The 12,979-nt window shown below is 43.7% G+C and overlaps 1 protein-coding gene across 4 annotated transcripts in view; it reads right to left on the bottom strand.

The window, feature by feature from the left end:
* Positions 1-12,979, bottom strand: part of Pdzd4 (PDZ domain containing 4) — a 28,270-nt gene that overhangs the window by 10,728 nt on the left and 4,563 nt on the right. For 2 of the 4 annotated variants that reach the window (XM_055591845.1, XM_055591849.1), the window contains exon 2: positions 6,949-6,975. The exons of the other annotated variants lie outside the window; for them this stretch is intronic. In XM_055591845.1, coding sequence (XP_055447820.1) covers positions 6,949-6,975 — 27 coding nt within the window. The remainder of the gene's footprint in view (positions 1-6,948; positions 6,976-12,979) is intronic. 4 annotated transcript variants of the gene reach the window in all.

The raw sequence follows: 12,979 nt of genomic DNA, 5'->3' as shown, positions 1-12,979 counted from the left end.
CAACTAAAAGCACATTCCACACAAGAGCATGTGTAACAAGGAAGAGTCCTTCTAGAGAGAGTAGAAGCTCCTAATAAGATGGAAATATATGAGGGACTGTGCAAAGCAGGGCAGGACCAATTACATGGTAGCTCTTATCCTGCATGGAATCCTGCCTGATCCACAACTGCTTTGAGGCATTTCTGACTTTCAGAGCACTATTCTGCAAAAAGTATTCAGGCCTAGGAGTGTAGCTTAGCATGCACAAGGTTCTGGGTTCTACTTCCAGAGCTGGAACAAAACTGGCATAGAAATCCAGTTTTGCTTCCACCAACCTCCCCTTTAGCACCTCAGACAGCAATATCCATGTGGTAGTTTGAAAAGGTGACCCCCATGTGTTTGAATGCTTGGCCCACAGGGAGTGGCACTATTAGGAGGTGTGGCCTTGTTGGAGGAAGTGTGTCACTGTGAAGGTGAGCTTTGAGGTCTCCTATGCTCAAGCTAGGAGGCTAGTAAGGCAGTCTCCTTCTGCTGCCTGTGGACCAAGACATAGAACTCTTAGCTACCTCTCCAGCCCCATGTCTGCCTTCATGATGCCATGCTTCCTGCCATGACAATAATGGACTAAACCTCTGAACTGTAAGCTAGCCTCAATGAAATGTTTTCCTGTATAAGAATTGTTGTGGTCGTGGTGTCTCTTCACAGCAATAAAAACCCAAACTAAGACAGTCGAAATATTAGAACTCATCTGTAAGATCCTCAGGATGCCCTCTGTACTCACCTGATACAAGCTCCAAATATATCAACAAGACCAGAGAGGTAATTGGGACAAGGCAAACACCCTGCCTTGGCAGTGAGTGAACAGTGTATGTGGGGTATAGGAAAAGAGGATACTCCAAAGATTAAAAACTAGGAGAACAACAACAAAGCTATTTAGGAGAAAGGTGGTCCAAACCAGCCCAGTGTTAAATGAGAAGGATGCCTGTTAGAATCCTTGGGATAGGGAACACCAAACCATTAAGAGCATGTATGCACCAACAAAAAGCACATTCCAGACAAGAGCATGTGTGTTTTGGACTTAAAGCATTTTTATATCCAGGTCACATCAGACAAATGAGTTGGTCATTGGTATTAGAAGTACAATACTCAGGCAGGAATTGTACAATTTATGGAAGAGTATGTTTTTCTTTTTGCTGAGGAATTAAGATGTAATGTCACTAAGTTATATAGGCTAGCCTAGAAATCTTTTGATCTTCCTGCCTCTACCAAGTACTATGATTACAGGTACATACCATCACCTGATTTACACCTACTTCTTCGTTTTCTTTTCTCAGGGTTTCTCTGTGTAGCCTTGACTGTCCTGGACTCACTTTGTAGACCAGGCTGGCCTCGAACTCACAGAGATCCTCCCTGACTGCTGAGATTACAGGTCACTGTAATCTGGCCACTTCCTAAAGCTCTACTTCTTAAAGGCATCAGCAATAGAAGAAAACTCGCATGAAAATCACTACACAGAATCCCTCTGGGGAAGAGAGAGGAAGATCAAGGGTGGTACATGGGTGGTTTCAGATCTGCCACAAATACCTTTAAAAAGTGTGGAGGCTGCCAAAGCCCAAAGCAATGATGGGACCTGTGTTTGCACATTGTTCACAACATGCTGAATTTATCTGAGTGCAAAGTCAAGAAGCTCTCAGGTCATTCAATCTGGAGTTCAGTCTTCACCATCTGAAGGTCGTTTCATCCACAAACCTGTTGTGCTCATTTTTAAACTATTTTATTCGTGGTGTTTAGGCCTCTACCTCTCTTCTACCAACCCTTTAACCCTAGGAAAGAGATAGAAGGTTAGTGGGGAGAGGGACCCCCCCTGTGTTCCTGTTAATAGGTTGAAGACCACTGTGGTCTATACAATTGAAGTATCAGGGCTGTATAGTGAAGCTCTGACTCAGAGAGAGAGAGAATGCTGGAGGGTACATACTTGTAATCCCAGAGCTGAGGAGGTGGGACAGGAAGATGCCTCTGGGATTCACTGGCCAGCCAGTAGAACTGAATCAATCAATTGAGTACAAGTCAGATAAAACCCTGTCTCAAAAAACAAGGTGGAGGGCTAGAGAGATGGCTCAGTGATTAAAGAACACTGATTGCTCTTCCAGGGGACCTAGATTCAATTCCCAGCACCCACGTGGCAGTTCATAACTATCTGAAATTTCTGTCCCAGGGGTCAACCACCCACTTCTGGCCTCCACAGACACTGCATACATGTGTGCTGTGCAGATATACGTGTAGGAAAAACACTCACACAAGTAAGATAAAATTTGAGAAGGGAAACAGGACAGACAACAGAAGAGGGAGAAAACAGGGAACAGGACAGAAGCCTACCACAGAGGACCTCTGAAAGACTCTACCCGGCAGGGTATCAAAGCAGATGCTGAGATTCATAGCCAAACTTTGGACAGAGTGCAGGGAATCTTATGAAAGAAGGGGGAGATAGGAAGACCTGGAGGGAACAGGAGCTCCACAAGGAGAGCAAGAGAACCAAAATATCTGAGCACAGGGGTCTTTTGTGAGACTGATACTCCAACCAAAGACCATTCATGGAGATAACCCAGAACCCCTGCACAGAAGTAGCCCATGGCAACTCAGTGTTCAAGAGGGTTTCCCAGTAAGAGGAACAGAGACCACCTCTGACATGAACTCAGTGGTTGGCTCTTTGATCACCTCCACCTGAGGGAGGAGCAGCCTTACCAGTCCACAGAGGAAGACAATGAAGCCAGTCCTGATGAGACCTGATAGACTACGGCCAGATGGAAGGAGAGGAGGTCCTCCCCTATCAGTGGACTGGGGAAAGGGCATAGGAGAAGAAGAGGGAGGAAGGGTAGGATTGGGAGGGGATATGGGAGGAGGCTGGGATACAAAGTGAATAAACTGTAATTAATAAAAATAAAAATTAAATTAAAAAAATTGAAACAAAACAAAAAACAAGGTGGAAGGCCAGGTACATTGGCACACTCTTATAATCCCAGCAATGACAGGTGGAAGAGCATCAAGAGTTTAAGGTTATCCTCAAATACATAAAGAGTTAAGGCCAGCTTGAGGTACATAAGACCTTGCCTAAATGAAGAAGCAGAAGCAGAAGCAAAACAAGAAGGAGGAGGAGGAGAAAGAGGAAGAAAAAGAAGAAACCCAAGTTGGGGAGATGACTCTGAAAGCATGAGGTTCTGAGCTCAAATCCCTAGTACCCATGTAAAAGCTAGTGACAATAGCACACGCCTATAGCCCCAGAACTGGGGGATTGAGGCAGGTAGATCCTGGAGGTTCACTGGCTAGTTCACTGAAAGTTGAAGAGTGCTAGAAGAATTATATCTGGCATCCTTCTCTGGCTTCCACATGCATGCAAATAGGCACAAACACCAGTACACACACACATCCATGCAACACACAATGCATATACCAAAAAAACAAATTACAAATTAAAAAAAAGGTGGAGGCTGAGAGATGGCTTTGTAGGTGTAATGACTAGTTTTGATTGTTAACTTGACTACAACTGGATGGCTTATTTGAAGTGGGAAGACCCACCCTAAACCTGGGCCACACCTTCTTGTGACAGATGGCTCACATAAAAGGACATGAAGAAAGGAAGTTTTTTCCTCGTTGCCTGATTGCTCTCACACTCATTGGCAAGCTTATCTATCCTGTGTTGAGGTGTCCCTTAGCTGGCATTAGAAGTTGTTCAAAATTCCAACATGGACTGAAGATCAGCAGCAGCAGCAGCAACAGCTCCCTCCCCACCTCCAAAAAAAAAGGAAGGAACACATGAGGGGGAAACAAAGTGTTGAAGTAGAGGGCACAGTCACCATCTCCATACATCATGCCACCAGACACTCTTCATTCCAGCCTGACTCAGTATTGCCTCCACACACAGTCAACAGAATTTTACCTTAAGGTATAAAATAGTCAACCTTCTGTAAGGTAACTAGAAAGGCCTTTGAGAAAAGGCATAATTCAAATTTACTTGCAAGGACATTTGCAGCAGTGTTACTATTATGGTAGAATACACCTAAGACAAAATTAGCCACTTTAAAAATATACAACCAAGTTGAACATGCATTTATTTTAAGCATTTGGAAGGCAGAGGCAGGCAGATCTCTGTGAGTTTAAAGACAGCCGGGTTCACATAATGAGTTTTCGGCTAGCCAGAAGTACACAAGTACACAATGAGACCCTGTCTCAAAAAATGAAAAAAAAAAAAAACAACTATTTTTTTTTCATCAAAAAAATGTTTAGTGCATCTATATAATACTGTGCAATTACCTGTATACCCCAATACTATTTTATTTCAGGTTTAAATTACCTAGAGCATTTTTTTTTTCAGTTTTGAGGCAGGGTCTCTGTAGTCCAGGCTAGCCTTGAACCCTTCAACTCCTTGTCCTCCTGTCTCCATCTTTCCAATGCTGAGATTATGGGTGGATACCTGCTTTGTGAATAGAGGATAAGTGAGGAAAATGGGGTCCTAGATGTGTAATCTCCAGTGTCTATCAGAGGCACCCAGAGAGGACATCTTTTGATGAGAGTAGCCAATAGTCTCAGGGGCAAAGCACTGGTGATTCTTGGAAACTACTCTGAACATGGGGGGGGGCGGGGAGTTAAAAAGTAAGGCAAAGACCAGTGGCAGCTGCTTCTCTGTGGGGGCAGAGGGCTTGAAACACAATGCCTGCCCCACACTCAAGAATATAATTAAGCTAAGCAGTGGTAACCCATACCTTTAATCCCAGCATTCAGGAGGCAGAGGCAGGTGGATTTCTGAGTTTGAGGTCTACAGAGTGAGTTACAAGACAGACACAAAGAAACCCTGTCTTGAAAAAAAAAATAGACAATTGAAAAGGGGCAGACAGCTACACCCCTTAGCACTTGGCAAATGGACATGGACTCCAAGTCAGCTGGGATCCCTTGAGTTTAAAAAAAAAAGTACATAAGCCCAACAGATAAATATGCTGTGATTCATGCAAAGTGGATTATTGTTCTACCGCAGAATAGAAAGATGAACTGCTGAGATGTGCCCAAACATGGATGGACCTTAAAAATGGTTTATATTAAGCAAAAGAAAGCAAATACAAAAGGCACATATTGTATGGCATTCCATTTAAATGGAACATCTCCATCAGGCAAATCCATGGGGACAGAAAACAGTGTAATGGTTGCCAGGAGCTGAAGGAAGGTAAGAGGGGAGTGGCAGTTTAATGGGTCTCAGTTTTCTTTGGAGGCAATGAACGTGCTCTGGAATGACAGTGCCAGTGGGTGAACATTGTGAATAGATGAAAAGTCACTAATAGCACATTTTGCATTAGATGTATTTTACCACAATAAAAGTGAAAGCTATTGCTGATATCCACAGAGACCAGGGATGTCCTTACAAAAGAAAGGAAGGCTGAGGGACAACTCTAGGGTTGATGCTTAATTGGAAATGGAAATGATTTCTTCCAACAATTTTTTCAGACATGATCTTACCTATCACATACTCTCTGTAGCATATATTTTTAAATTCCTGCTCCTCTTACTTTTGCCTTCTAAGTACTGAGATTACAGGCTGGGGTACCACATGGGGATAAGTGTGTTTTCCTGCTTGCAGCTTGGAGGCCCTGAGACCCACAAACATCTGCAGTGAGCCATTACACCTACACTTACTAAACAAGAGATACCAACTTGAGTACCCTGTAAGCATTGTTGCTGGAGTTTTTGTTTGTTTTTGTTTTGAGACAGGGTCTGACTTGTACACCTCTGGCTGTCCTGAAACTCACTATGTAGACCAGACTGGCCAAAAACTCATAGTGCTGGGATTAAAAGACAGTGTCACTACCCCCAGCTGTTGCTGAATCATTATTATTATAATTTATTGTTGCTTGAAACGTGTAGCCTTGGCTGTCCTGGACTCCCTTTGTAGACTAGGCTGGCCTCAAACTCAGAGATCTGCCTGCCTCTGCCTTCTGATTATTGGAATTACAGGAGTACACCACCGTGCCCAGCTGCTGTTGCGGAATTTAATTAGGAATAGTTCTTCATTTGAGATCATGAGGAGGCGCCCATGAAATGGAAAAAAAGAGTTAGAGGCCTTTGAGGGCACTTTTACATTAACTGGTTGGGAAGAAAATAGAGTCATCAAGACGGAGAACCAAGGGCAAGAAACCAGACTTGGAGGGGGACAAGATAGATGGAGAAGAAACTGACCAGGAGAGACAGACCATGAAGTTCAGTCTGAATAGGCATCGCCTTCTTTGAAAGCCTTTGCGGATGGATGAGGGCAACACAGGACACCTGCTTCCTTTGTGTGTGTGTGTGTTTTTTTGTTTTGTTTTGTTTTGTTTGTTTGTTTGTTTGTTTTTTTGTAGGGGTGGAGGGGTAATTTGTGTAGTGGGATAAATGCTGAAGAGAATTACTGAAGGAAAAAAAATTCTAAAGCTAGTGATGGGGAAAGGCTGAGGGACCAAGACCTTAAGAAGGTGGGGCCACACAGCGCAGATATGCAGGGGCCGCAGGAGCATTCGCCCCGCCTTCTGGATTCAAAGCTGCAGACAAAGAGATCGCGGCCGCAGCAGCGGAGGCGGCGGGCGGAGGCGGCGCAGCGGCGCAGCGGCGGAGGCGGCTGCCGTGGCAGCGAGGAGCAGGAAGATATAAGAAAGCCCCCAGCACCATTCCTGCACCTGTCCTCGGGGCGGTGCCAGAGAGTGAGGGCCCCAAGCAGATCGCTTGGCGTTGTTCAGCCTGACTTCATTGAGCTCTGGGCTGGGATGCTTTCTCCAGAAACACAGGGAGAGGTGGGGCCAAAAGAAAAGAGCCCTACCTTGGGATATCCTGCAAGGCCTGAGACTTCCTATTTGGCTTGAGAAATGGTCCTTTGCACTCATGGATAACGCAAGAGGTAGCCGGTGAAACTACATCATTTCTAAGGAACCCGGGTGCCACAATCAGTCTGCTTACCCCACTCTTCAGATGAGTAGTCTGAGGCTGGGGAGAAAAGAAACCGGAAGTTAGCCTCCAGTTCCCACCCTGTTATGTTGTGCACAACTTTGTCTTCTACCTTTACATATGTTCCAGTATCCTGCCAGACCCAGGTGTTTCCTACATCCAGGACAGCGCCTAAGCACGTACAACAGGTGTTTGAGTCTGACCTCGCAGACTTCCATCAAGCTAGACCGGCACTTTCCCTCCCAGGCACCAATGTTCTCACAGACCCTGGACAGCATCAAAACAGTCTGTTCTTCCTGGACTTGGCCAGCATTTCAGCCTTTTGACCTCCCTATAGGCCCCCAGTGTCAGCAGGAAGTAACCAGAAGAGAATCTATGCCCGTTATTCACTTATTATTAACAAAAGGCTGGGATGGTGTGCTTTGGGCCCAGGACAAGTAGCTCCAGGCTCTCCCAGCGTTCCTCAGTTCCCACCTGCTGCAGTGCATGGCTGGCAACTCTCTACTGGCAACATTTTACCCTGAACTTCCCAGGGCAGGGACTTCCCCTCCTCCTCTTAACCAAGTAATCTGGATATTTTGTTGCTATTACTTTCTCTTTTTCTCTCTCACCCCCTTGCATGGCAACCGACAGCTGCTTCCAATGAACCTACATTTATATACTTCCACTTGCCTTACATGACAAGCAGCCCAAGCTCCTCATTTTTTTTAATTAAACAAAAAGGGAGGAATGTTATGTTGTGCCAGCAATTCAACTGGCCTTCCCTTAGGGACCGCTAGGGTCCTGACAATGTCCTATGGGTCCGTACCTGTGTCCTATGACATCATCTGGGCCAGGTGCATAGTGGCCTATCAGCCACTCCCCTCCTCTCTTACTCTCTTGCTCTTGATCTCTCCCCCTCTCCTGCTCTCTCTCCTGTCTCTGTTGGGGTGCTCCTCCCCACCATGTCTCTCTCGCTCTCTTCCTCTCTCACCTTTCCTCTTTCTCTCTCCCTCTCTAGCCAATAAACCTCATTGGCTTTAAGATTGGTTGTGTGCATGGCATTTTTATATAAATACTGACACACCACCTGCTGGCTATCAGTTCTGCTCTCTGGAGAATACAAGAGATAGCCTGGAAGCAGCTTCCCAGACCCAGACAGATGTTACTGAGATGGTGAAGTGAGCATATCAACAGAATGAAAATAAATCCCAAAGAAACACAGAAGGTCCTCAACATTCTGGCTCTTATCTCCCACAGTGGCCCAACAGAAGTTCCCATTTATGTTTTCCTAACTCTGGGTTTCAAAAACTGTCAAATTGCAAGAAGGATAAACACCTGCATATTTCCTTAACCTAGATCTTCCCAGAATGCACACCTGGTCTCACTCAGATATTTTCAGAAGCATTTGAAAGCCAGACTAACACTGCATTCACTTTATCATGTAATTTACCACAGACCCCATCTGACACTTCTGAATCTTTCCAATTGTACCATGATAGCACACATCACTTTTTAAAAAAGATTTATTTATTTATTATGTATACAATGTTCTGTCTGCATGTACACCTGCGCACCAGAAGACACCAGATCTCATTATAGATGGCTGTGAGCTACCATGTGTTTACTAGGAATTGAACTCAGGACCTCTGGAAGAGCAGCCAGTGTTCTTAACTTCTGAGCCATCTCTCCAGCCCATACACATCACTTTTGCCCCTTGTCTACTTTAGTTTTTCATTTCACCTTTCATTATATAGGGCTCCTGGCAGAGTACTTACATAATAATATTCCGAAATCTACACTTGCTGACTTGTTCTGTGATGAAACTCAGGTTAATCATTTTGGCAAGAGCACCAGCCATGTGCTGACACAGAATCCTCACTTCTTGCCCAACTTTATCACATAGTCAAGGTAGTGGCTGTGGATCTCTCCTTTATAAGATGCCCTTTGTATGACAGGGTCTTGCCAGGAAGGCCAGGCTAGCCAGCCTCCTGCCTCTGCTTCTCCAGTCTTGGGGTTATACACTGTACCACTATACCTGCATAAAGATGAATTTTTTCTTTCTTATTCACAGTCACAAGGGGCTGACTCTTGCCCAAGTGGATTATTCCACTGGTGGCTAGGAAATGCCTTCATTTCCAGCATGGACACAGCAACACATTTGACCCACATCTGCCAAGCTGGGAAAGGGTGTGGCTGCTCACCACTCCCAATCTCATCCTTTTCAGCTATCTCTTCCGAACTCGAAGGCAGAAAAAGACTAGGCATCTGCAAGACCATTTTGAGTATCTGGGGAAGTGGACTGCCTTTATGTTCCAAAGGAATGTGGGTGGTAAAAAGAGAGGGTCAGAGGCACATAGCACAGAAGGCTAGACTGGGCCACTTAAGGCCTGAGTTAGGCAGTTAGGCAATGTCCTCTGGTAGTGCTGGTTTTGTAATGTAATAGGTTTGTGGTGAAGTCTTACCATTTATTTGTGAAAAACAAAAACAAAAATAACATTTCCCCACTGATACTGATATAATGTGAGGCTTTCACTGACCTCCAAGTTCCTATCTGAAGCCCTCATATCAGGAAAGCAGTTTAAGCAGTTTGTGAAAAGGAAATGCAAACTCCTACCCTCATGCCCCCCCCCCACCTTTCTAGATGCCAGCTGTCCCTCCACAATTCTGTAGTCCCACATGAGAAGCAGACATGAAAAAGGAATGCCCTATATGGTTAATAGCCAACTTCCTGAAACCATGTCCTTTAGGTGTTTGTTCAGTTTTCCTGTGTGCATCATAAATGGTAGGAGTTGGGAGCCAAAGCTACCACCACCTCCTGCTAGCTTAGCAAAGCAAAGGCAAGTTTCACAGCTAGCCATAGCCAGAATAATGTTATCTGCTCCAGGCAATAGTGAAGATCAGACAGAATGCATTGTGAGAAGGAAGGTAGCTTGGCATCTAATCCTGCAACTTCTTAAACATGTTCCTTCTGTGCAAATGTCAAAATATACCTCTACTGTTATCCCCCTCCTAACTCACCATGCATGCTATACTTTCTCACAATTTTGAAGCCCTTTCCTTTGTTTTTTCTCCCTTTGCTTCCACATTAGAGAAACTCAGAATAAGGTAAGTAAGACAGTCTTTTGTCATTGGATGTTTAAACAGGTCCTGTTCCGTGTCTTAAGAATTTAACTGAATAGGCTAAAGCAACAATGACTTACTTCTACCTCCTGTATCCCAAGGGACCCAGTGTTGATAATGAAGGAGATTACATGCAAGCTGCTTCCATCAGCTCATCTACCATAAACAAGTGCTCTTTTATTCATACATAGCAGGTAGGGAAATTGAGGCACACAGCCACCCAGGCACTTTCCCACAGGTAAGGGTTGAAGGCAAAACCACTCTTCCCTGCTACCACATCAACCTGACGTAGGAAAAGGAAAGAGACTGTGGAGATACCCCACAAGTCACAGGGCTGCAAAAGAACATATTACCTGGGGTGTACATGTGCAAACATCAAGTTCTGAGTTTTGAAGTTTACTGAGTTTTGAAGATTACCACATGGTAAGTGCCTGTAGAATGTGAAGTGAAACCGTTTTGTATATTATGTGTACATACTTGCAAAACCATTGAAACAGAGACAATGGTAATTGGTGCCATAACCAAGGATCTGAATATCCCTGCTGCCCCAGTTGCCCTGCAACTGCTAATAAGTTTCTGTCACAATTTATTTCAATGGATCACACAGCCCTCAGAATAAAGAGGTAAAGAGTTAAGGATGTAGTTCAGTGGGTAGAGTACATTTTCCTAGCATGTACAAGACCCTAGCTAGGTTCAGGTCCCAGAGGACATAATAATCTGTTCTTTGATATCAAAGCCTGAGGGATGAGTCTCACCTACATATCTGAGACAAGCCTGTGCTACAGACTGACCTATCAAAAAAGAAGGGGGTGCTGGAGAGATGGCTAAGAGGTTAAAAGCACCGGCTGCTCTTCCAGAGGTCCTGAGTTCAATTCCCAGCAACCACATGGTGGCTCACAGCCAGCTATAATGAGATGTGCTGCCCTCTTTTGTAATGCAGGTATACATGCAGACAGAATATTGTCTAAATAATAAATGAATATTTAAAAAAAGAGGGGGCAGGGAGAAATCCAGAGTTCAAACTCATTCTCAACTACATAGAGTTCAAGGCTATCCCAGACTATGTGGGGTGAGTAGGGAGACCTAAAAGATGATCTGCACCTGCAGTCTATTCCAGGAACCTATATGGTAAAAAAACAAACAACAAACAAACAAACAAACAAAAAACAACTCCTGAAAGCTGTTCTCTCATCCCCACACATGCATCCTCAGACTCACACACACAATGTAAGGGAAAAAAATGTAAAACTGATAAAAGAAAAATTCTTGAGACAATATTACAAAGCAGTTGACTTTGTATGGAAGATAGCTGTTACAATTCAGTGGCCCTTTTTCCATTCATCCCCTCCAGTGATTTCCCTTTTTGTCTTGTATTTTACAAGCTTATTTCCTCCTGTACCCCATTAAACCTGCTTAAGTGTGCTAGAAGGACACAATTGAAATAATAGACATGGTCATCAAGTTCTAACACACTGTTCTAAGGGGCCTGTAACAGATCTGATCAGTCAAATAGATAACAAAACTACACAATCATCTCAATATGACAGAAAAAAGCATTTGACAAAATAACAACCTCTCATTATAAAAATTTAACAAACCAGGGACAGAAGGGAGCTTCTTCAACCTGCTAAGCCCAATATTCTGAGACAGGAATATAAAGAGTTTGAGACCTCTATTCCATAACATGATCCTGTAAAATAATAATAATAATAATAATAATAATAATAATAATAATAATAAAGAACAGGGGTTCGAGAAATGGCTCAGCAGTTAAAAGTACTTGCTTTCTTCCAGAGGACCTACATTTGCTTTCCGCACCCAAAATATAACTCACAATTGGCTGTAACCCTAGTTCCAGGGAATGTTATGGACGGCTAGGGGAACATCAAGGGATGCATGTGATTCACAGACATTCATTCAGGCAAAAATACCCTTACTGGTAGAAAGGTGAATGCTTTCCCCTCTCAGATTATAAACAAGGATGTCTGCTTTTACCACATCCAATCAGCACTATAGTAGAGGTTCTAGCCACAATAGATTGGCAAGAAAAAGAAAATGCATCCAGACTGGGAATAAGTAAGCTTGTTTCTATTTGCCAAGGATATAATCACAGTATATGGAAATTTCCTAAAAATCCACTAAAAAGGGTTTAGAACAAATGAGTTAAGTAAGACTGCAGAATACAAGATCTATGTGTAAAAGTCAGTGGGAGAGACTGGCATTGTTAGCTCAGTGGTATAAGGCTGATAAGGCTGGTCTTGCTTATGAAAGGTAGTAGGTTCTACCTCCACCACTAAAAAAAAAAAAAAATGAAACTTAGAAAACAATTCCAAGCCTGGCAATGAGAAGTCCAGGCCTAACACACCCCCCCCCCAAAAAAAAAAAGTCATCAGTCCCAGGAACCAGGCCATAAGTCACCAATTCCAGGAACAACACCATAAGGTTCCCTACCCAAAGAACAGCCTGAGCCTAACCACAAGAATGGGAAGACATTTTATCTCAGGGTGGGGCATCTGTGCTGGGCAGCCCACTGACCTTGTAGTGGAACATTCATGGCACAGAAAAGACCTAACATTCCTGAGGTCTATAGATAGCTCGCTCAACGTTAGTTATGTCAGTTAGCAATCACTTTGTAACAAGCTTAAATGAATATTACCCAGTCATGTAACTGCTAAGCTGGGCACTGCGGGTTCTTGCTCAAACCCCAATAAAAACCCTGCCATTGGGCTGGAGAGATGGCTCAGCGGTTAAGAGCACTGTCTGCCCTTCCAAAGGTCCTGAGTTCAATTCCCAGCAACCACATGGTGGCTCACAACCATCTATAATGAGATCTGGTGCCCTCTTCTGGCCTTCAGGCATACATGCAGTACAGAACACTATAAATATAATAAATAAATAAATCTTTAAAAAAAAAAAAAAAAAAAAAAAAAAAAAAAAAAAA

The sequence above is a fragment of the Psammomys obesus genome, unplaced genomic scaffold, assembly GCF_907164565.1.
Source record: "Psammomys obesus unplaced genomic scaffold, mPsaObe1.curated_primary_1811, whole genome shotgun sequence".
In the NCBI taxonomy this organism is placed as follows: Eukaryota; Metazoa; Chordata; class Mammalia; order Rodentia; family Muridae; genus Psammomys; species Psammomys obesus.
This window is presented reverse-complemented; position numbering and strand designations above follow the sequence as displayed.